Source organism: Dichomitus squalens, assembly GCF_000275845.1.
Source record: "Dichomitus squalens LYAD-421 SS1 unplaced genomic scaffold DICSQscaffold_1, whole genome shotgun sequence".
Lineage (NCBI taxonomy): Eukaryota > Fungi > Basidiomycota > Agaricomycetes > Polyporales > Polyporaceae > Dichomitus > Dichomitus squalens.
In genome coordinates this window covers 3,288,699-3,310,869 of record NW_006766883.1, presented here as the reverse complement: position 1 = coordinate 3,310,869, position 22,171 = coordinate 3,288,699, and the positions used below count along the sequence as shown (strand labels likewise).

General features: G+C 55.9%; 10 protein-coding genes across 10 annotated transcripts; 5 read left to right on the top strand and 5 right to left on the bottom strand.

Annotated features, from left to right (window-relative positions):
* Positions 1 to 1,142: 1,142 nt before the first annotated feature.
* Positions 1,143 to 1,377, bottom strand: DICSQDRAFT_143000 (uncharacterized protein; the record flags this gene model as incomplete). Its single annotated transcript, XM_007360795.1, has 2 exons — positions 1,143 to 1,288; positions 1,335 to 1,377. 2 exons carry the CDS (start codon positions 1,375 to 1,377, stop codon positions 1,143 to 1,145), a joined length of 189 nt encoding a protein of 62 aa, XP_007360857.1.
* Positions 1,378 to 2,218: 841 nt separating this feature from the next.
* DICSQDRAFT_165309 (uncharacterized protein) lies at positions 2,219 to 2,758 on the top strand (the record flags this gene model as incomplete). The annotated part of the gene is made up of 2 exons (XM_007360794.1): positions 2,219 to 2,302; positions 2,363 to 2,758. 2 exons carry the CDS (start codon positions 2,219 to 2,221, stop codon positions 2,756 to 2,758), a joined length of 480 nt encoding a protein of 159 aa, XP_007360856.1.
* Positions 2,759 to 3,238: 480 nt separating this feature from the next.
* On the bottom strand, positions 3,239 to 4,117 carry DICSQDRAFT_77218 (uncharacterized protein; the record flags this gene model as incomplete). Its single annotated transcript, XM_007360793.1, has 2 exons — positions 3,239 to 3,969; positions 4,022 to 4,117. The coding sequence occupies 2 exons, from the start codon at positions 4,115 to 4,117 to the stop codon at positions 3,274 to 3,276; spliced, it is 792 nt and encodes a 263-aa protein (XP_007360855.1). The 3' UTR covers positions 3,239 to 3,273.
* Positions 4,118 to 4,313: 196 nt separating this feature from the next.
* On the bottom strand, positions 4,314 to 5,723 carry DICSQDRAFT_151718 (uncharacterized protein). The gene is made up of 5 exons (XM_007360792.1): positions 5,408 to 5,723; positions 5,213 to 5,353; positions 5,108 to 5,154; positions 4,899 to 5,042; positions 4,314 to 4,835 (listed from the first exon to the last, which is right to left on the bottom strand). The coding sequence occupies exons 1-5, from the start codon at positions 5,709 to 5,711 to the stop codon at positions 4,368 to 4,370; spliced, it is 1,104 nt and encodes a 367-aa protein (XP_007360854.1). The 5' UTR covers positions 5,712 to 5,723; the 3' UTR covers positions 4,314 to 4,367.
* Positions 5,724 to 6,383: 660 nt separating this feature from the next.
* On the bottom strand, positions 6,384 to 9,526 carry DICSQDRAFT_96908 (Dor1-domain-containing protein; the record flags this gene model as incomplete). The annotated part of the gene is made up of 3 exons (XM_007360791.1): positions 6,384 to 6,432; positions 6,501 to 7,711; positions 7,762 to 9,526. One exon carries the CDS (start codon positions 9,524 to 9,526, stop codon positions 7,784 to 7,786), a length of 1,743 nt encoding a protein of 580 aa, XP_007360853.1. The 3' UTR covers positions 6,384 to 6,432; positions 6,501 to 7,711; positions 7,762 to 7,783.
* Positions 9,527 to 9,787: 261 nt separating this feature from the next.
* On the top strand, positions 9,788 to 11,398 carry DICSQDRAFT_142995 (uncharacterized protein; the record flags this gene model as incomplete). The annotated part of the gene is made up of 4 exons (XM_007360790.1): positions 9,788 to 9,947; positions 10,012 to 10,307; positions 10,362 to 10,448; positions 10,502 to 11,398. The coding sequence occupies 4 exons, from the start codon at positions 9,788 to 9,790 to the stop codon at positions 11,396 to 11,398; spliced, it is 1,440 nt and encodes a 479-aa protein (XP_007360852.1).
* A 2,471-nt stretch (positions 11,399 to 13,869) lies between these two features.
* DICSQDRAFT_151715 (general substrate transporter) lies at positions 13,870 to 16,283 on the top strand. The gene is made up of 10 exons (XM_007360789.1): positions 13,870 to 13,966; positions 14,143 to 14,179; positions 14,234 to 14,346; positions 14,439 to 14,620; positions 14,672 to 14,759; positions 14,821 to 14,955; positions 15,011 to 15,261; positions 15,318 to 15,357; positions 15,417 to 15,775; positions 15,835 to 16,283. The coding sequence occupies exons 1-10, from the start codon at positions 13,911 to 13,913 to the stop codon at positions 16,125 to 16,127; spliced, it is 1,554 nt and encodes a 517-aa protein (XP_007360851.1). The 5' UTR covers positions 13,870 to 13,910; the 3' UTR covers positions 16,128 to 16,283.
* A 78-nt stretch (positions 16,284 to 16,361) lies between these two features.
* DICSQDRAFT_165302 (uncharacterized protein) lies at positions 16,362 to 18,032 on the bottom strand (the record flags this gene model as incomplete). The annotated part of the gene is made up of 5 exons (XM_007360788.1): positions 16,362 to 16,391; positions 16,457 to 16,867; positions 16,929 to 17,330; positions 17,472 to 17,677; positions 17,735 to 18,032. The coding sequence occupies 5 exons, from the start codon at positions 18,030 to 18,032 to the stop codon at positions 16,362 to 16,364; spliced, it is 1,347 nt and encodes a 448-aa protein (XP_007360850.1).
* Positions 18,033 to 18,276: 244 nt separating this feature from the next.
* DICSQDRAFT_131815 (FMN-linked oxidoreductase) lies at positions 18,277 to 20,065 on the top strand. The gene is made up of 5 exons (XM_007360787.1): positions 18,277 to 18,541; positions 18,600 to 18,698; positions 18,757 to 19,293; positions 19,350 to 19,459; positions 19,515 to 20,065. The coding sequence occupies exons 1-5, from the start codon at positions 18,403 to 18,405 to the stop codon at positions 19,944 to 19,946; spliced, it is 1,317 nt and encodes a 438-aa protein (XP_007360849.1). The 5' UTR covers positions 18,277 to 18,402; the 3' UTR covers positions 19,947 to 20,065.
* A 176-nt stretch (positions 20,066 to 20,241) lies between these two features.
* Positions 20,242 to 21,831, top strand: DICSQDRAFT_131814 (myo inositol monophosphatase). Its single transcript, XM_007360786.1, has 6 exons — positions 20,242 to 20,485; positions 20,550 to 20,632; positions 20,691 to 21,117; positions 21,191 to 21,205; positions 21,293 to 21,443; positions 21,593 to 21,831. The coding sequence occupies exons 1-6, from the start codon at positions 20,262 to 20,264 to the stop codon at positions 21,668 to 21,670; spliced, it is 978 nt and encodes a 325-aa protein (XP_007360848.1). The 5' UTR covers positions 20,242 to 20,261; the 3' UTR covers positions 21,671 to 21,831.
* Positions 21,832 to 22,171: the final 340 nt, after the last annotated feature.

Below are 22,171 nucleotides of genomic sequence, written 5' to 3'. Positions count from 1 at the left end.
TTCACCATCGACGCCGGCGATATTCGACTTATCTACTGCCCTACCGACGATCAAACGGCTGACATCCTGACGAAGGCGCTCCCCTCCGTCAAGGTCAAACATTTTGCTGCCGCCCTTGGTCTCGCACCTGCTTGAGGGGGAGTGTTGGAGTGCGTACGGCGAGGCAAGCGTGGTGCGAGCCTCGGCCGTGTTTCGGGCGGACAAGTCTTGTCGCGCCGTTGACGCGCCTTGTCCCGCCTTGTCCCGCCTTGGCGGATTCACCCCGTTTTGTTTACGAATGCCACGTCTCACTCATCTTGTAGTATGGACGTCTTGTTACAAATGTGTACTTAACTCTTTCGATTCACGTTGGCTCACCTCAGTCCCGCGTATAACGCGTGCTGAGGTGAGCATATGCTTGTTACTTATTCTACGTACTCATACTGATTAATACGCTGTAGTTACATTGCTATAGGTATTACAATATACTAGTCCCGCGTATAACGCGTGCTGAGTTACATTGCTATATTAATACAGGCTACACACTTCATTATGCAAGGAGTGAAAGTGCAGCTAACGTCCGTGTGGCCGCTACGTGCACGTGTGGAATGGGTTCGCACCTGTGTCTCCTGATGGTGGTTACTTACAGCGATAGGCGGGCGTTCCAAGCGCCCGCTGGCGTAATCGCCGAAAAGCGAATCCAGCGTACAGGCGCTCGTTCTTTGACTTTTTCCCCTCCAGTGATTTCGCCCCATCAATTCGTTGTGAGCAGCCAGTTGAGTAGATCGACTGCTCCTACGATATGTTGGTGATGCTTTGGTGTATATCGAGATCAGACACCGCTCGATATTGCCAGGATGGTCCTCTAAGACGGCGGCGACTCAACAACCAGGTACACGTAGGCAGCCGTAGGTGTTTGATGGTTGCGGCCTTCTTCGGCGACACTGCAGCCTTCATTCGAGACTCGAGCTCTATGCCCCCTACAGCCCCTGCGGATTTAGGGATCGCTTACCACTGCTTGGAATGCCGAGCAAAGAGAGGGATACATCTCAAAGATAATCAGGTAACGGACCAGACGCCCGCTTGCTTCCATACTGATTATGAGCCTCATCAGAAATAGAAGTTATGAAGAGGAAAGCGGGGGGGATCGACCGTGGGTGCAACTACTGGGACAGGGCGCACGGTGGTCTTAAGTACGTCAGTGACTTGAGCGCGAACACTAACTGGCAGCGAAGCAGTGCGGCAACGTTTCTCAAGGTAGTTGAGGGCTTGGTCTGGGCAAGGCTGGATTCAGCCCATTCCTCAGAGACTGCACGGTAGGTCAAACGCTCATTTCTCAATCACTTGCAAGTGACATCTTTCGTGCGTCAGAGGCCACTTGTCAGTCACGTTTGACATCATTGGAAGGCGGATGATTAGATTTTGCCTCTTCGAAGCGGGGACTTGACTTGAAGCGCGGCGCCTTTGAGGATGTATACTGTCAAGGTCACAAGTCAGAGACCCCGAGAAAGATCCGGCGGCAGAAGGCGTATGTACTAGGATGATAGTACTGCAGACTATTCAACGTAACCATCACAGCTCTACAAGGCACACACCGGGGACATCGACCGGTGGCACATTGTATCCCATCGTAAATCCACCGTAAACAGAGCCACTGCAGGATCATTACCTATTTCGGCGTCCCATTGCAATCTCCAACGGAAGGTTCGATAAAAACATGTCATAAGCTAATTGCATTCATTGCGCAGGGTGCGGCAAACGTGGAATAAATGTGGGACGCGGAGAGACATGATTGTCTCAACGTGGCTCAGGTCACGATGCCCCTACGATGGGACATGTCGTCTTATAGTACAATGCCCCCGGTGACAGTGAAGGTCAGAACTACACCTTGTACACTCTTCGCCGGTCAGCAATCGGATCTTTGATTTTCTTAGTACTTCTCGAGTCAACCGACTAACGTTCCGTGAAGCCGGTATATGACAGATAAGGCACCTTGAACAAGATTGCGGTCCGCTGACACCACCAACGGGGTCAATGCAGAAAGGAAGTACTGCTGAACCGACAATATGTGGCGGTTACGGGTCACAAAACGGCGCTACACGGGACATGAGTATTATGGCCCCCCCTCGCTCTTCGAGACACCGCGTATAAAGGCTGAAAGGTCTGTCCTCAGTTTTCCTCCACATTCCAAGCAATCTCGGCTTGGTTCACTCAGATCTACCAGCTCTAGACATCTACTATGCAGCTCTCGCTCAAGTCCGCTCCCCTTGTACTCGCTGTGCTCGCCCTGACGAGCGGCGCAAAGGCAACACCCGTCGCTGCCGTGAGTAGCATCCTCTGAGTCATCGGTCGTTTTGCATTGATCGCTGATGTATATTCCTAGGATGTCAACGTCGCTTCCGATGGGGTGAATCCAGCAGCGTACCTCGTGTCCCACGAGCAGATGATGTACTGGATCGCCAACACCGACGCCGAGCTCACCTTCGTCGGCAAGCCGATCAATCCACTCACCCCTCGCTCAGCACAAAACACCATGGTCACCTACTGTAGTGGCCGCGTGGACAACGTCTGTGGCGGTTCATGCACCGTGTACAATGGCGGAGCGACGTGCCTCAGTGCACCTGGCACGAACTGCCTGTCGGCCACGAACAATGTCGGGTTCTGCGACCGCAGTGGTTGTAGCGGTAGCTGCAACCAGCTGGCTTCTTGCGGCACACGCCTCGACAATGGGTTCTGCGCCACCCCCGGAACCGCTTCCATTCTGGTTTCTTCTGCTTGACCATGTTGTAGGGGCACGGGCGCAAGGACGGGAGACCAGAGAAGCGACGCGAGCACGAGAGTGTGAGGGAAGCGTTGGTGTTAATAGTACAGGTCGAGTCTCACGAGGATAAAAAGAAAGAACATGAGGATACATAGTCCAGGCGAGGAGTGGTTGGAGGAGTTTGTCCAATTGCGAAGTCGGCGGGGGCGAGAGGGTCGAGAACATGTATGTAAACTTAGGACAACTACGAAACAGTGCCATTCTAAGAGTGTCTCCGTGTTGATACCCTGGATTTCATGACCGCGGCGACATTCGCCTGCAAATGGCGTCTGAGGCAGTGAGCGGTGAGGGGTAACGGCGGTCAGTGTATCTATGGCCACGTCGGTGAGGGAGGCGCTCCTTTGTGGAGAGAGTACGTGCCACTGAAAAAACTGAAACTTTGCCGCTATTAGTCTAAGCGCAGCTCAGGACGTTATGAGTAGGAAGGGTATGTTTTTGGTTATCATTGAGTTCGATGTTATACATCACGTGCCTTACTCGACCATCACCCAACACCGGTTCTTATGCCCGCTTCTCCACGCCTTGAGCTGGCACTCCTTCCCACAGAACCTCACCGCCTTGCACTGGGAACACAGCATCCCCGGGTCTTCGTCCATGCACGCGAGACACTCCTCTTGGCCATGAATTTGGCCTTTCAAGAAGTCATTCGTCGACTGGAGGTAGTAGCCACCGGGCATGTACTCGATGGAAATGAGAATACCCTTGAGTCGCTCGAGCTTGATAAGCTGCGACTCGGGGAGGCGGTCAATACCAGGCTGCGCGAGGATATCTGCGACGCGGGCCGCAAGCGCGTCGCGCGTGGCCTTGTCGATGGACGCCTTGTTGTCGTCGCCGAAGCTCGTGTCGCACCAGAAGAGGAAGTGGATGAGCAGCGTACAGATGTGTCCTGGTCCCGAAGGGCGCAGCCAGTCGATACCCTGCACGAAGTTGGATGCGACCAGGTTCGGGAGGCCAGCGGCATTGGGGGACTGGAGGAACTTGCCAAGGTAAGGATTGTCGGTAGGATCAGGGAGTAGGGAGAGTATTTGGATATAGGTCGATATAGCTTTCCGTTGCGTCTCCCGCTTTAGTGGGCGCAGGGAGCTGTCCAGCCTCGTGAGATACTTGGCGGAGAAGGCGAGGCATATACAGTCTAGCTCCGGAGAAGGCAGGATAGCAAGAGCATTCAACTAGCGGGAGATGAGTCTGGGAAGGAGGCAAGTCAAGGTCTCAAGACGTTACCAGGGTCTGCAGCTCTTTTGATTCCTCTTCCGAGAAATCGGTGTCGGGAGGGAGAGGGTTGTTAAGCCGAGCATTCCTACACAGTTTATCGGCCATGCCTTCGATCTCCGCCCGAGGCACCTGAGGTCGCCATGCGCTCGACATATTGTTGAGAGGGTCAGAGCTCCTAGTAGTCTTGGTGCGCGTGATACAAGTCTGCTCCTGATGAAAAACGCCTGGCACGTGGAGGCCACGCGAACTGAAACCCTAGTGACTCTCGGTCTCGAGCTAGACTTGTACAAGTACTGGTGTGTTCTTACAAGGTTGGTTTACATCATCCAGACGCGAATCGTACATTTTATAGAGATCATGCAGCATTCCCACGAGCCTTCAGTCCGTTCCTGATAGCTACGCACGACATGTAGTCGATCTTCGCCTCTGTGTGCAGAGAGTCCATGAGGACTTTGAGACCCTCATCCTTCCATCGTGCCGCCATGTTCAAGCGCTCCTCATTCATTATGCCAAACGCATGCAGCTTCTCCGCAAGCCTCACAGGCAAGCCAATCTGGTCCAGGAAACGCTCGACGGCATCGTCCTGCACGTCGCGCACCCGAGCATTCTGTCGCATCTGAGCCATCGCAGGCGCCGCGGCAGCGTGAGATCGCCCCGCAGGGAGACGGGGAGACGGCTTTCGGAGCTGCCGGGGCGGTCTTGCTTGCGGTCGTTGTGCGGCATCCTTGGACGGGGGTACGATGCCGAGTGCGAGCAGGTGCGGGCGTCCATTGAGGTGCCTCCGCAGGTAATTGAGATGCTCCGTGGGGCCGACGCAGATCACCTGATGAATGGGCGGTCTTATACGTCGCCAACTCTTACACGGAAGGTGATGAGTCGAGCATACCTTGGACTCCTTCCTGGTGGAGCATGTCAGACATTTGATAGTCCAGACGTCTCCGTCGACGGAGTAGTGGTAAAGTAGCTCGAGCTTTGCGCTCGGATTTAGCCTCTGGATCTGTGTGAGTTGCGTTGCGAGCCATTTAGGGGTCTGTTTGGCGTCGGTCTGATCTCAGCTAGCGCTATGGTCAGGCCCCTTTGTGAAGAGACACCTACATCCGGCTGTAACCGTTCCACCGAACCTCTCTCCAAGCCTGGCGATGCTGTGATCATGACACTTAGCCTCACTGAACTACGATTGACCAGGGGTCACGATAGCACCTGAAGACTTGTGCGCCTCCTCCTGCTTGGACTCTGCAGGCTTTGATGGACGCCCGGGTTTACTGCTGGGCTTGGAGCTATCTTTGACGTCGTCCTCCGAGTCGGATGAGATGTAGATGTAATTTGGCGCGCGGACATCCACTGCGAGCGATCTGTGGTGAGATCGGGCATTCAATCTGCACAACGACCACATACCTCTGGCCTTCTTCCCGCGTAGCTGATCTGACTGACGGGCAGCGTCGTCGGCCTCCTCGACTTCCGCCGCCCTGCGTTTGCCTTCCGCCACGCTCATTGGAGTAGGGTAGGGCATAACCTCCTCCTCCTCCTCCTCCTCCTCTGCTCGCGCAGCTTGAGGATCGTGAGCTTTCTCGTTCTTGCCCTCATCGTGCGCGGCGTGTTCGGGCAGTATCTCTTTGCTATCCTCGTCTTCATCAGTGCTGCCCATGTGATAGGTCACACCAATCGCGGGTGTGATTCTGAATGTGGATGTATTATCCATGACGATCGCCGCTGCAAGTACTCGGCGCTTGGTTAGAGTGTCTGCAGATAGACCAGGAAGATCAACCCACCCCCGCCCAAGCTGGCAACTACACAATGCAGTTCGCTGCCTACGATAGCGGTCGAGTCTGAGACATCGAATCAGCGTGGGCAGACGATGCTTTTGGGACGATGCTCTGGGCCTCCGCTGCACGCCGAAGGCGCATGCCACGTTCCAAATACAGAACACCTCTATCGGATCGGTCCCCTTCTGCCGACATCGCACTTCTGCGAATCCATCTAGTCCCCACCAGTACCAAGCAACCTTCATGCGATCGAAAAGCTGCTTAGTTCGAGTTACAGCTATAGGGCAAGAAAGCTTTGCTGGCTGGGATTCTTAGCCGTTCGTGGAACCGTCTCCCACTAGCGTCTTTTGAGGCGCATGCCTAACGCATGGCCTAGAGAGTCCCGCAGAATACTACGGACAATACATTCATGTCCGTCTACACAGTCTGTTTGTCGTCACAACCTTGGCTGACAGAGAGGAGCCTATTGGCAACGTGATTGTGGCTAGCAACATGCGCAGCGGCCGCTTTGGCCTTTGGTCACGGTGGCCAATGCGTCCATTTGTGGTCCGATCACGAGAGCGGATATAAAACGGGACTGCGACCCTTCACCACCTCCCACTGACGCACCCAGATACTCTTGCAGACCTACTCACCATGCCTCCTCAGCGCAGCAAGGTACGCCTCTCTCTCTCGCACGTCGCCATCCCTGGATTCTCGCTGGATGCTCACTTCCGCCACCACAGCTCCGTCGCACTGCGACCCTCACCGGATCGTTCTACGACAAGTCAGGGGCGATCGGGGAGAGCGCCCTTCCCTCCCCAACCACCACTGGTTTCCGCGACCGTGACCGCGACGCGGACATGATGAGCGAGACCACGAGCACCAGGGGCGGCGACGACTCGGACGACGAGTACTGTCTGACGGGCTATGGCGAGATGTCGACCGACGAGCCGTTCACGCTCCCGCCGTCGCCCACGCAGACGATCAAGTACCGCTACCGCGCGTACCGGCCCAAGCTTGCGCGGATCAGCAAGAAGTACCGCGCCGCTGCCAACGGGGGCACTGGCAAGACCAAGTCAAGCGCGTACCACAAGTCGGTGCGTGTCCCATTCGTGCTCGGTCCCCCGCTCTCGAGCTCGAGGCGGTTGGGCGCAAGGCGAGCGGCTGACGCGTGTCTTGCTCCAGGACTACTCGTCCGCCCTCAGTCCGTACCTGGACGCACTGGCCGGTCGCTCGCCCAAGCGCGACTTCCAGGCGCTCCTCCAGAAGTACCGCGACTCCGCCGAGGGCTGGCGCGACAGCGACACCTTCAGCTCGCCGCGCAAGATGTACTCTTCTGACAAGGCATGGTCGCCTGCCAGCACACCGTCCAAGACACCTGCGAGCACCCCTCTGCGTCGCGAGGGCTCGCGCCTCGGGCGCGCCGCCTTTTAGGATCGGAAGTCGGGTTATTGCCATCGACAATGTGGAAGCTTGAAGCATGAAGAGTGAAGAATTTGGGTGTGTCAAGAGTCGAGGTTATCATCGAGGTTGAAGGAGCGGCCGGAACGCTTTGGGGCCGTTTCGGTCCTAGAACACTCTACACTCGTTATGTGAGATTTGTTATTGTGTATCCATACCTCGTTCAAGGTATGGTTGTATCTGTACTGTTGTCTGTCAATAGCAAGCCCATCCTATGCAGCACGTACGGCATGAAGCGACGCTGATATTCGGACAGCATATGGGGGTACAAGGCCCGAATCTAGACCATCCTGCCCCAAACTCCTCCAGCCTCAGGGCACCGAAGGCTTTCGGGGCCTCGGTATGCTTTCACCCAGGAGCCCCTACAGCGATCGAGTAGGCCAAGGACACCACGGCCGTAAAGGGAAGCCTATCTCGCGCGGCGGGGAGTACCGATTGTGGTCGACAGGAGATGTCCTTTGAAAGCGAGCGCACTTCATTCGCGCGATGATATCTGTGACAACGTTGGACGAGATTCATAACGTCAAGTCGAGATGTACTCACCAGCAGATCAGGCTCTCATCCGTCACCGCCCCATGCTCTCGAGCCAGTCGTCCCACTCCTTCAGCACGCCCGTGAGATCCTCCCCAAGAGCGGCACCCTCCTCGTCCATCTTCACGCCATACACACCCTCTAACAACGCCCTCCGGATGAATGGCACGAACACCTTCACGTACACCACCCCCGCCGCGCGGACCGCGTCTTCTTCACGCTTCGCATCCTCGGCGTTGGATGTTCCATTCGTGCGTTCGTCCGAAGCGGAGCGCGCAAGAACGAGGAGTACGATAGCCCCATGTGCGAGTGATCGTTCGAGCGCAACGAGGAGTTCGGAGAGGAGGCTCGCCGGCGCAAGTAAACGGAGGCCGTTGAGAGCCGTCAAGAGAGCATTCGTGTAGAGCGCGAGTGGCGGATAGGAAGTGAGGATCGCCGGGGGCGTGTTTGCTGCTGCAGACCTGAGCCCAGAGAGCTGCGCGTCTGTAGGTATGGGAGGAGTAGAGGCTGCCGCAGGAGCGAGGAGGAACTGTGAGGGCTTCCTCCGCGCCGATGCGCCCGTTCGAGAACGCGCCTTGGAGGTGTCTTCGGGATCGATAGCTCTGGACCACGCGTCCGTCGCCTCTTCGAACTCGCGCGTTACTCCCTTCCGCACGGCGATCGTGAAGAGAGGTGCGAGTGCGCTTCGGAAATCCAGACCGACGCGCGCGAACGAGGTCGCGCAATAGGTCAGCTGGGTGAGAAGGGAGGTGAGAAGGGAAGGGTCCGCGACGAGTGGAAGGGTCTCGCGCAAGAGGTCGAGAAGTCGACGGACATGAAGCGTGGTGAATGTCGTAAGTAGAATGTGAAGTTCAGGGGGCGCGGGCTCTGCGCCCTTCGGAGGGTCGAGGAAGATGGTGGTGTACTGGGTGACAACGTCGTGCACCCCCTCGCGCCACGCATCTACATACCTCTTGAGGTAACGCGCCTGGCTCTCTCGTTCCCACTCGACGCTGCTCTCCCCGTCCATGCCCTTCTTCTCCACCTCCACGGCGCGCAGGGTGGTCTCGAGGTAGGAGCTCCTGCCCGAAAGAAACGCCAGCGCGAGTTCTCGTTCTGAGAGGACGTCCATTTTCCGCAGGAAACCGATCGCGCGGAAGAGGGCAGGAAGTTTCGCCTGCTCATGTAGTACGCGGAGGAGTTGCGCAAGCATCGAGTGGACGCGCGCGTCACAATCCGCCTTCACAGACTGGACGAGCGGATTAGATGGGAAGCGGGCGGCGAGGGTGTAAGCGTGTTGGGCTAGGAGGAGGGCGTCGGCGTAGTTGTGATTTCGGACGGACGTCTCGAGGAGCATGGGGATAGAGAGGACATCGTGCAGCCTGTCGTGATGTTCGAGGACGAGGGCTGCATTCCGGCGAGCAGATAGGAGGGTGCGCGAGTCCTGGGCGAATGCGCGCGCACTGGACTCGAGGTTGGGAAGGGTGGACAGCAAGGACGAGAGAGAGGAGGAAAGCGAGTCGAGCGAGGAGGAGAGCGTGGAGGTTGTGGAGTGCAGCGAGAGAAAGGTAGGGTACGACGTGTAGCATAGTGTCGTGAGGGCGTTCGTGAGCTGTGCGGAGGATGAAGCGAGTTCTGTTGGCTCTGCCTCGAGCTCTGGCAGCGAGAGGGATGTGAGGTGGGCGATGTATGGAGCGGCTTCGGCAGAAGACAACGAGGCGGAGAGGGTCTCTTGGGACGAAGAGGCTAGGATGTCGGGGAGGGTTTGCAACTCGCCATCTTGTACATTGTCCGTCATGATGTCGCGCTCGGGAGGTTGGCACGAGCCTCGAGTCGGTCACTGCTAGGTGGGACGGTGAAGAGGATGGCCTGGCAGACGCGCTCGCCGGCGCGAACGCTCACAGCGCCAGTTGCTTGCTCTTGACCACCAGTCAGTACTGTAGTCTGTCGGGCTCTCTCACATCAATTGCCGTACCACTCTCCGCAGTGTCGTTCCCTAGTGAACCCGGACTCACTCCGTGTGCTCGGCCTGCGTACTGCCTCATACTTCTGGCACAAAATGTCCCCGCCTCCCAGAGGCTTCGACGATCCATCGGAAGTTAAAAGTCTCTCAGGCAGCGCGCCGCCTGACGGAGGCCACCCATCCTTGGAAGAGGCCCGCTCGAAAGTCAGAGATATCACAGCTGACCATACATCCAGCGCGTCCTCTGTGTCCGTTCGTGAGTGCTTACAATGGGCCCCATATTCTCATGCATATTTGTAGCCGTCTCATCCTATCCATAGCACCTCTGCGCTTCATTGATATGAGAGCGCTTCGTAGAAAGCGTGGTTCTGCGACCCTTCGTCACGACGATGTCATAACCTCATCGACAACGCAAGACGAGCCGTCTCCGTCGAAGCGCAAGCGGACGCACGTGTCTCCACAAGTCCTCGTCCCAGAGCCTGTGAAATCTGAAGTTGAGAGTGTTCTAGCGGTCCGCTTTCCTGTTTCCAATATTGTCCGTCCGTCTTGCGTAACTGCAAAGAAGGAGCCAAATGAAAGTATCGGTACAGCAGACGGCAACAACGTCGTTCGACAGGTAGGTTCCCATTGCCGTGCCGTTCGTGTGTGGATGCTCATGATCCCTGCCAAGTTATCCACTCCCGACGGCAAGCAGGGAGCGCAGAAGATGCGCCAAGGTAGCGCGGTCGACTTCTACACCTCAGATGGGATGATCCAAGTGAGAAATGGGTTTTTATAAGACATCGGTTTCCGCTGACCCCCGTATCACAGTTGAGCGACACAGACGAGAAGTATGACGTTTGGTCAGCAGACCTCCCTATGAAACTGGAAGATGTGCAATCAGCCACTGCCCCCTCAGCTACGCAGAATACTCTCGAGTTGCAGAGATCCCCCGCTCACCATACTAGTCCTTTGCCACCACCACCACCACCACCATCACCTGGCGCGCATCCCGACTCCCTCTCTGTCATGCAGCTAGCCACTGCGTATTCCCACCCTGCTCCTACTTGGACGGTGGAGAAGATGCGGGAAGAATGTCCTTCGCCAGCCAGTGAGGCGGAAGTAGATGAGCTGATGGACGACGATGCTGTTGTCATCGAAGCTGCGTCACAACCGGCTTGCACTTCGGGTTCGGGCCAAGACAGGACCCCAGTAATTGATCCCATCGCGCGTCCAGCGGCCGCCATCCTTCGTGCGCTTGGGCCGCCGACAGGCGCATATGCATACGACAGGGATACTCAAGCCACGCAAACGCCGACTCTTCCTCCCGAGCCAGAGGCTTCCCCGTCGGAAGATATTGTGCACGTTGAGGAACATACCGACCGTCAGCCGCAGGGGATTCACCAAACTCAGGTTGCTGACGATGCAACCCACGACGACGAACAGCCCCCTCTGGTTCCACGACCGATCGCGCACGCAGAAGAAGCTGCGCCTCCCGCAGACCCTGTCGTTGGTTTCCTCCAAGAAATCGGGCTCTCCCCGTCTTTCGCGGACGCTCTGCGTCGCATCGGTATCAGTGACGACGAACGCATTAGAGCCGTTGGCGCCCTCAAGGGGCCATCAATGATTAGGATCGAGAAGAGCTTGGAAGAGGCACAGTTCGACCTCGTTGCACGAGTACTCATCCGCGAGGGCCTGAAGCAGCGTTCCGCGCGGGGCGGCAAGTGAAGAGCATAGACATTGCTTGTGAGGTCATGTCGGTGCGTTGAGTCCTGTCGTAATCACACGAGGTTATTGAGGTTAAAGTTAGAGACTTCGGCCTTTGAACTTCGGCAGTCGTTCAATGAGACGCGTTCAACCTCTGCTCGCAGTCGATTGAATGTCAGAGTTCGATTTTAAAGTCCCATTCGGACGATGCGAGGAAACGGAGTAGCGGTGATGGACACAGCCACGTCCTCTATCGTCCTCTATCATTCTCTATCAGCCTTCCTTGAGCTGAGGGCTGACGTTGCCGGCCATGCCTCTCGCTCTCGTCGCCCATCCACCGCTTGTCTTGGGCTACTACGCTATCCTTGTCTTCTCAACCAAGCTCACGGAAACCTACCTTCCGGTTACCAGCTTAGACACGCGTGAGTGTTCATCCCATATACTTGAGCACTAGGCAGTTCGAGGCCCGCCCATCTGACAGCTTTTGGTAGGGAGCGTTGAGCGCAGGACAGGGCATCGCGACGTGTAAGCAGTCCTGGACAGCCAAAGGGGTGCAGTATGCCAAATCAAAACCGATCACCACAACACGGAGACCCCCGTCTGCTCGTTTGCGCGGCATCCCAGCGCCACGTAAGTCGCGTTCGCTTCTGATGATCATCCTCAGACACCTGTCGTCAAGTCTTACATACGTGAGATAGACATCAGGACGTCGTTATCTCCTGACTCCATCCTCCGAAGGCGCGCGAGGGCTCGGCGCCGTCGCACGACTGCCAGCGATATCATCGACATATCTTCCGACTCTGATTTAGAAGCACTTCCACCCCCTTTCCTTCGACGCCGTTCTCGTGAAATTATTGACCTGACTCATCTTCCGTCAACACCGCCGCCCGACCCCCAGCCCCGACGTATGCTCGACGTTGACGATAACGTAGCTCCTCACAGTCGGCGGTCCACGCCTCCACGTCAGACATTCCCAGCTCAATCCGCCAGCGTAAGTCTGCTATTATCATCTGTATTCCACTAGTCGTCCCTGACATCAACATCCCTCAAGCGACCGACGTGGCTTCGAGCCGCGCTTGGAGAGCTTCACTCTGCCTATGACGGCGTGAGATTAGTTCGCCTCTTTTCGGAGATTGGGGCTAATCCACATATGCCATCAAGCTGGCTTATGAAGTGCCAGGAATGTGGAGACGACAAGGTTTGTAGGTTTCCCAAGTGAATAATTTCCTTTCTCCTCAATGCACTCCTGATCCGCGGTTCGCCCCTTCTGTGTAGACGATGATCATCCCCGCGGGTCCGGGCCGCACGCTTGAGAGCTTCGTTCAGCATATCGTTACCGTGCATCCTCGGTCACTGAAGAGCTTGTCTTGTTTCAACTGGCTTCTGACAATTTATGTATGTCCGGTGAGTGGCGTTGTTGGACAATGAAATGTTTCATCACGAATATTGGTGTATGGTGTATAAGCGATCGCGCCTGGCCATGTTTCAAATGCTAGTGGCGCTCAGCGACATATTGCCTGCGCACGCCTTGCTATCTTTTCTCTGCTCAGACTCATACCTGTCCTGTGACCGAGAACTTTACGTCAGTCAGGGATCCCATCAGTGCTGCTTCGGAAGACAACGTCCGAGCACGACATATCAACGACCAGCGTGTGTATGTTCCGTCTGAGGTCCGCAAGCCCTGGTTGTTGTCATCATATCGCGTCTGCAAGGGGCCCGATACAGTAGGATGTGGCAGCTAGCTATTGAGCGCTGTATGAACGTATGACGACATTGAGCTAAGTAGAAACTCACGATCGGAATCGGACCCAGTCGGTACCGCGATAATAGCCGATCACTGCTGTGATGTCAAAATCTGGCTCTCGTGGGATCTTCGATCGTTGACGATCTCATCCATTGCAGCCGTGATGTCATACATGAGTGTGGCACACAGGTATCCAGAGGCCACGGTACCGACGACGATCACAAGCCCAAGTAGCATAACTTCGCTTCGAAGGATGGTCGAAACTCCTTCGGTGAGCATCCTGCTACATATTTCTCTCCCGGAGATCCGTTCTCAAATTCTCAAAGCGCCAGGATCGTGAGAGCGGGCCTATTCCTGCCCATTTCTGATGAACGCCGAGCCGGCGGCAAAGTATATTCGCGAACCCCGCCCCCGCAACATGTGTCAGCTGTGGAGAACAAGGGAGAACAGCGGTCGCCTATGTGCGGGGCGCCTTGGGGAATATTGATCCCGCGATGGGCGAATGGCCATGGGACCTCTGCCCAACACGCAGAGTTACGACATACGCTGGCCATTTCACTTCCCCCACCCCGGACCGTCTTGGTGCTGGTGCACGGTCCGCTGGACGCGTCCGCGCTGCGCGACGATCCCCAGAGATGCCATAGTTTTCCCGCGGATTCGGGGGACAAAAGGATAGGGCTCCCATGGTGTTATAAGCGAGTGCAATTCGAGATTGAGTTCGTGAGCTCCCCCCCCTCTCCCCTTCCCCGCCGTATAAGCTTCACGAGGCCCTATCGGCGTTCCGTAACGATGGGTATCCCAACGAACCACAAAGCCATTATGCTCGCGACATTTGTCGCGTTTGGTACGCTGCGTCCAGTTCGACGGTTGTAGAACTCGTGGTCTGACATTGGCACCCTCGTAGGAGGTGAGCATATCAATGTATCCGGGAGGGTAGAGGTCAGAAATTGTGAGTATGCTCCTTTTGGTACAGCATCACACGGCCCTTACTGAAAGATTGCCATTAGAACGATACAATCGCAGGCTTCCTGTTTGGATATGACATTGGTGTCATATCAGTGAGTCATCGCTTGCGCAGTTCTGTTTTCAAGTTGTTGACGCAGCGTCAAAAGGGTTGCCTGATCATGGAAGACTTTGTCGCGCGGTTCGGACAACAGCACGCCGACGGAACCTTCTTTTTATCAGCTTCAAGGCAATCTATCATAACGTCGCTGCTCTCTGCTGGGTACGTTTCTCCTTCAATCTCACTTACATCGTTCAGGCTTCCCTACCGTACCGCTTCGGTACCAATGCATGTCTGACACTATCGCGTTATAGCACTTTCGTCGGCGCGCTTGCACAGGCTTTGACCTCGGATCGGTTTGGTCGCCGAGGTTCTATCCTCATCTGGTCTGGAATCTTCACCATTGGAACTGCCATTCAGACGGCGACTATTCACTCCATCGTTCAAATCACTATCGGTCGGTTCATAGCGGGGTTGGGTGTTGGCGCCTTGTCCGGTAAGTATGATACTCAAACTAGGTGATGCCGCGCCGCTCATGACTCGAAAGCGATCGTCCCCCTGTACAATGGCGAGACGGCGCCGAAGGCCATGCGTGGGATGCTTCTCGTACTATACCAGCTGCAAATCATCATTGGGTGAGTGTTATAACTCTCTGACAACTTTGCGTTGCGTGATCTCTGACTCCACCGTCCGTAGCATTTTCCTCAGCTACATTATCGATCTCGGAACGCACTTCATTCACGGTCCTGCATCTTGGCGTATACCTGTTGGCCTTCAGTTGGTCTGGGGTGCAATTCTGCTGTCGGGCATTTTCTTCCTTCCGGAGTCCCCGTACGTGTTCTGCCAACGTGCCTCTCGAATCCGGTTGCTTACAGAGATTTTTCAGTCGTCATCTCCTGGGTACCGGCAGGGAAGCCGAGGCACGCCGCGTCGTTGCAGAGATGAACAGTCTGCTCGAGGACGACCCTCTTGTCACCGAGACTATCGAAGAACTCGAGTTCGGTATCCGTGCTGAGAACGAAGGTGGCAAGGCGACCTGGGCCGAGTGCTTCTCCACCCGCAACGTACTCTGGAAGCGGACACTGAATGGCATGATGCTCCAATTCATCCAGCAGCTCAACGGACAGAACTTCTACTGTGAGATAACATGGCCTGACTATCAGCTAGGCTGAGACTGACCTAAACTCAAACAGACTACTATGGCGACACGTTCTTCAAGAGCGCTGGAACAAAGTACGTATCTAGACAGTGGTGCCCATGGTCGAACGACTCTGATCATGACAATATCACAGCCTGGACGCATACTCCATCCAGGCGATCCTTGGGGGTGCCTCAGTGGTCGGGACCATACCCGCTCTGTACCTCATCGAGGCTTGGGGACGCCGTAACTCTCTGCTCACCGGCTCGGTCTTGGAAGCGATCTGCTCGCTCATCGCGGGCCTCGTCGGCCACTTCCTGCTCGCCCCCAACGGCACTCCGACCGATCAGCTCACAGCGCGGAACAAGACCGGGGGAAACACACTTATCGCCTTCGCCATCCTGCACGTGTTCTCCTACTCGATCTTCTGGGGCCCGACACCGTGGGTGTACTTGGGCGAGAGCTTCCCCCTGCGCGTCCGTCCGAAAGCCATCGCGCTAGGCAGCGCCACGAGTAAGTGTCCTCTCCATCGGCTACCCGCAGACCGCAGCTGACTACGCGCATCCTCGTAGACTGGCTCTGGAACTTCCTCCTCAGCTTCTTCGCGCCGCGCATCGCCAACGACATCGGACCGCTCATCCTCCTCATCTTCTTCGGCATGCTCGTTTTCGGCTTCGTCTACGTCTACTTCTTCATACCCGAGACCAAGGGCCTCAGTCTGGAGGAAGTCGACGAGATGTACCGGTCCGGAGTGAAGCCGTGGAACTCGCCTGGATGGCGCCCGAGCGAAAAGCATATCCACGACAAAGACACGACCACGACGGAGGTCAGGGAGGTGAGGGAGAAGGGCGACGAGGATGCGTGAGCCTGCTTGTCGCCCAGGATCCTTTCTTGGTCTGGGGTTGTTTCACTCTCGATGCCTTTTTACGACTCAATGTGGCCCTCTGCTTTGGACCGCTACTCATTTTACGACGCCCGTTCATGTTGTATTACTAGTACTCACGCAAACGGATGGATTCCCACGGAAGAACGCACACAGATATTCGATATCACGAGCGTCAAAGCGGCTGTACCCTGCTTCAATTTGTCGACGGCAAGCTCAGTAATGCGTAGACAAGCGTGTGTCTTCCTGAAGAATAAGTCGCGGTGTCAGTGCGGCTAACACTTACAAGACCACTGAATAGACAGACCAACTTCTGCATAATCTGATAGAACGAGATCCTCATGTCGGATGATTGTTTCGGCCTTACCAGGATGTAACGGCACCAGTTCCCTACGAGTCGCGTCTCCGCGCGCTTCTCCCAATGCCGCGATGCGCCAAGCTCGGGACTTCAGCCATCGATCACACTCGGCAACCGCAACCTCTGGCCAGGCCCTCCTGGAGATTGTGATGCACGCGCTGGTGGCCAAGAAGGCGTATTGCAGATACGGAACCGCGAGCATGATCGTAGATGCAGCAGCGGTGAAATCGAAGGTAGCAGGACGTAGTGCGTTGACGAAGTGGTCGTCGGGAAAGCCGCGTGCGGTACTCCGATCGTTACAGTGGAACAGAATGCGAAGATGAGTCAAGACAGGCAATTGCCCGAGGACTACTTGGACGGTTTGCTGTAAGGAGAACGTCAGTCACTCCATGTGCTCGCTCCTGCCATGCTACGCGATCACGTACCCATAATTCATCCCATTGAATGCTAAGGGCATCAGAACGAGGCAAACGGTCATAATCATCATATACCAAACAGAGGGTGAGGTGTGTCAGGGTCGCCGCGGTCTCCGGAGGTATCAATTCCCTCAGCACTTCGAGGCCCTTGGACAATTTGACGTGAAGCTTCAGTCGCGAGGGAGGCCTCATTCCTTGCAAGGTATCCACCACATATTGCTTCGAATGCACATCACAGTCATGGATATTGCAGATGTCGATGGGACATAGGAGGCCAAGGAGGTAGAATGTGGGGGCACCACAAATGAGTTGTTGGAGTCGCGTCCAGGTGCGCCTTTCTTGCGCTTCGCGGTTGCGCTCCCGAAACTCAGGGTAGAACTCGGTGAGGTCAGGAACATGCATCTGCGCGATCTACAGCGTACCGCTCAGGCCAGGGAACAATTCGAGAAGATCGGAGAGGTGAGGAAACCCTTCAATATGACCTAGGAATAGAGAACGTAATGTATGGTATGGCGCGAACCCCAATAACGACCGCCCTTCCCATAGTCGCACAAGGAGGTCCAGCCTAAGGGTTGCGAGGGTCGACTGAAGGTGGGATAGGAGGGTGCTGACAGATGATATAGTCCACATGTTCCCGGGATAGTTCACGACTGTGAGTGACCGTAAGGTGGTGAGCTTGCCGATGGCAGCGACTATCCTGGGGTCGCCTAGACATTTGTAGTTTCGGATGAGGTAGCTCTCGCGCAGAACGAGGGCCACTAAAGAAAATGCGCATGAAAGAATAGAGGATAGGCATTCTATGGGGTCTCCTGCACACGCATCTGGATCGTCAACAAGGGGGTAGACTTCGAGCGCGGTGATATGAGGCAAGCGTGCAGCCGCGTCCGAAAAGACGAAGTCGTGAAATGTGCCAACGGAAGTTGGATTCCTGAGAAATACAGGGCGGCTGCTCAGTAGGTGCATGACAGCAACTGGTCGCAGTGCTGAACAGGTCTCAGAGAACGACAGTATATCGCGATCATCGGTGAGGAAGGTGCACAAAGTGGCGAGGACGTCTAAGTTGAGCGAAGGCGACCCGGCCCCAGGCTCGGCGAGGCCTGGCGTGACCTCCATCTCTCCTGTAAATCGCACGATGAGCTCAACTCACACTTCATGAAATCATTTGGCAGCGTTACCGACTATGAGAGATGGGATCAGCGATGGGGAGGTGGAAAATCTTACCTGCCGCGATCGGATTCGCAAGCAGGCTCAGCAATGTGACCTATGTGACATAACGGCTTGTCACACTACGCAGCGTCTCTCCTTCGTGGACCCCTTCGCGACATAAGCCTCTTCTTTCTTCTTCGCGCGTACACTGACGACAGTATCATAGGCTTCAAGTCCCTGAAGAGCCTCAACAAGTTCTTGGGGGCATTACATGTTCGGCCTCCATCCACATCTTCAGCGAATCTACCGCCCACTAGGTTTTAGACGTTTCAGCAATATGTCTCGCCGGTCGCATCCCTCTTCTCCTGACTCCTCTCCTCGGACGGCCAAAAGGCAAAAACGTGAGCATACGCCACTAAGTCCTGATGACTACAAGGGCGGCTTGATGCTCGCCCCGATGGTCAGGTCTGGCGCCTGTAAGTAATCACCTTCCTAGCACGTCCACTCCCTCACTCAGCCTTTACGCCTTTGAAGTGCCTACTCGTCTGTATGCTCTGAAACACGGTGCAAAACTCGTATGGGGTCCAGAAACTGTCGATAAGGCCATTCTTCATACGACTCGGGTTGTAGATCGTGAGTCCTCCTTCCTATCACCGATGCGTGATGCTTCAGCTCCATTCCACGACTGCAGCCGTGACAGGTGTGGTCGCGTACCACGGTAAATCCAAGCCAATATTCACTTGCCATCCTATCGAGAAGCCTTTCCTCATATACCAAATTGGCTCCGCCGATCCTGAGCTCGCGGTTCAGGCAGCCAAGATGGTCCAGCAGGACGTCGCCGGATTCGACCTCAATTGCGGGTGTCCCAAACCGTTCTCGACGCACTCCGGCATGGGTGCCGCTCTGCTCACAACCCCCGATCTATTGTGCTCTATCCTCACTGCACTGCGGGAAGCGATGCCTCCTGAGATCTCAATATCTGCCAAGATCCGGCTACTTCCCTCGCAAGAGGACACCCTGAAGCTGGTCGAACGCATCGTCAATACTGGCATTTCTTGCCTGACCGTGCATTGCCGGACGCGGAATATGCGGATGAGGGAAAAGGCGGTCATTGAGCGGTTGCGGGAAATCGTTGACTTCGTGGAGAAGATGGGTAAAGGCATTGCAGTCATCGAGAACGGCGACTGCTTGGGGTACGAGGACTCGAAGCGCGTCCGTCAGGTCACAGGTACGTTCACCTTTGCTTCGTGCCATTTCCCTTCGTCATGTATTGGTACGGCGCAGGCGCACATTCAGTTATGATCGCTACTGCGGCAGAGGCCAACCCGACATGCTTCTCGCCCACCCCACTGAAGGACCTCGAGTTGACCTTTGTGCCTGGATATATACGTCTCGTAAGCATTACTATTCATTCTGCCCCTTGGCACCCACCGAAATGTCTTCCGACAGGGTAAATACCTCAACAATCACTGGTCCTCTACGAAGTTCTGCGCGACACAGTTCCAAGGCGCGCACGACAAAGCTAGCCGTACTGACCTCAAGGCTCTTCGCGAGGCCATCGTTCACGCAAAGGGGTATGAGGACATGGAACAATACGTCGCACCATGGACGGGCGAGCAGGAATTCACGGAGATCGTTGAGGCGATCGAGAAGCGCGGCGGCCAGCGCGCGCCACCGATGCCAGTACCATGGGAGGACGTCGTGGTTGCTCCGCTCGAGGCGATTGAAGAGAACGGGCAGCTGCAGGACACGGAGGTAGTCGCGCGTCTGCACGAACCTCGTTCAGATGGGGCAGCCACTGCACCATTCGTTCGGGGCGCTGTGTTGGGTTTGGAGATCCCTTCGGTTGGCGGCGGCGGCGAGACGATCGCTGTTCAGTGAAAATACCTGACGCGCTGCAATCTCTTCGCTCCTCATATTCTATGTTACAATGTAGCGTAATGAGTCACTCTTCACTGTATCAAATAGCACTCAACGCCTCTCCTCTGCGATACTATACGCCTTTGCTTGAACGGTGCGCGCGTGAAGATGGGGTAGCGATAGAATGCGTTCGGCGCCGTGCCGCACTCATCGATCCGAGGCGCAGCAACGTGCGCGCCCCGTAAGGGTGACAGGCATTCCAGAATTCAAGGAACTGTCCACCTCGCATTCATTCCGCGACTTCACCAGACACCTCTTCCTACCTCAACCACCACGATGACCACCCAGCTTTCCGACGCGGAGCTCCAATCCATCCTTGACTTTTCCATTGGCCTCGCGCGTCGCGCGGGCGAGGTGATGCTCGAGGGCTCGGAGAAGATCCGTGAGTCCGGGGCGACGGACGAGAAGAAGAACTCGGTCGACCTCGTTACGGAGTACGATGTCAAGGTCGAGAAGCTTGTCATGGGCGAGCTGGAAAAGAAGTATCCTACGTTCAAGTTGTGAGTGTACCTATCGTGGACACCGCGCGCTCAGTCCAATACTGAGCTCATATTCTGCCTTAAGCATCGGAGAAGAGACCTTCGCAGCTGAAGGAATGAAGCGGCCCGAGATGACAGACGAGCCTACGTTCTGTGTCGACCCCATCGGTACGTCGCCCTTCATCGCGCCCCATATACTACCCTCAGCTTCTCCGCTCTCGCACAGACGGAACGACGAACTTCGTGCACGGCTTCCCGCACGCATGCATCTCCCTCGGACTCATCGTGAACAAACGCCCCGTTCTCGGCGTGATCTACAACCCGTTCCTCGACCAGCTCTACACCGGGCTCAAGGGCCACGGTTCGTTCCTCTCTTCGCCCCACTCCTCGGTGGCCGCGCTCGCCGCCCCGCGCCGCCTGCCCCTCGCGCGCCCACGCCCGCTGCCCTCGCTCGGGCAGGCGCTGATCGGGATCGAGTGGGGATCGGACCGCTCGAAGGAGATGGTGGACAAGAAGGGGGACTCGTTCAAGCTGCTCGCGGGGAACCCGAAAGAGGGCGTCGTTGGGGGAAAGATGGCGCATTCGCTGAGGAGCTATGGAAGTGCCGCATTGAACTATGCGATGGTCGCGCAGGGAGGGTTGGACATGTATTGGTGCGTGCTCAAGTTCCTAGACGCGCCACGACACCGTGATCCTCACTTGTTCCCTGACGCGTCTCGTCCACAGGGAGATCGGGTGCTGGTACGTCCGCGCGCTTCTTAAAATACAGATGCGCACAACCGGCAGGGTTATCGATCGGAGCTAACTGTTCGATGCTTCATATGATAGGCCTTGGGACATCTGCGCTGGAGCCATCATCGCGCAGGAAGCCGGCGGCTTCGTCGCAGGCTCGCACAGCGCGCCGCTAGACAACGACGTCAACGAGGACGTCCTCTGGGGCCGTAAGCACATCGTATTGCGCGCAATAGGTGATACTGAGGTGCGTGAACTTTCCGCAACGCAATGTCCCGACCCTGGTCGTTTTTGACTGAGGGTGGACCGCGCCCTTTATGTGTGCACGCTCTGAAAGTGTCGTTCGCTGATGAGCCTAACTTGCGACGCCATGTATGCGACCTCCTTGTGTGTTAGACGGAGAAGGGCATCGATGCACAAAAGCGCATCATCCGCGAGTTTTATGAGACAGTCGCGGACTTCGACCCGAAGTGAGGCAAAGACAGTTTGAAGAAACAGTGATGTACGACGAGGACAAGAATATAGAAGTTGAACGCGGTCTTGTAACCTACACCTGTACTAGACTGAACAGCTTCGTCAATCTTGAACACTTGTAGATCCCAAGAAAATTTGTAGTACGTATCCAATGTGACGATGGTTCATGACTTATCCTCCTCATTCAGCGACGGCGGCGGTCTCAACAACGGGACGGAACGGGGACCTGATGGTAACTGTAAGTCAACCTTGAGACGTCGAAGTGATGTTTTCCACACAGCTGAGATCCTTGAGCGGAGCTCTGCCACTTCGTTTTCGTGAACGGCATCAAACAAGACATTGTTTACCCTGTTTTATGTCTCTGTCCGGCCGGATGATACACCGGTATACCTCTTATCGACCTCCGAAGACGCGCCCGCATCACGTTCCACTATAGCTCAATATCTTTTGCACAATGGAAGGCGCGGTCCTCATCGCCGCGGGGTCAGCGTGGCGAGCGTG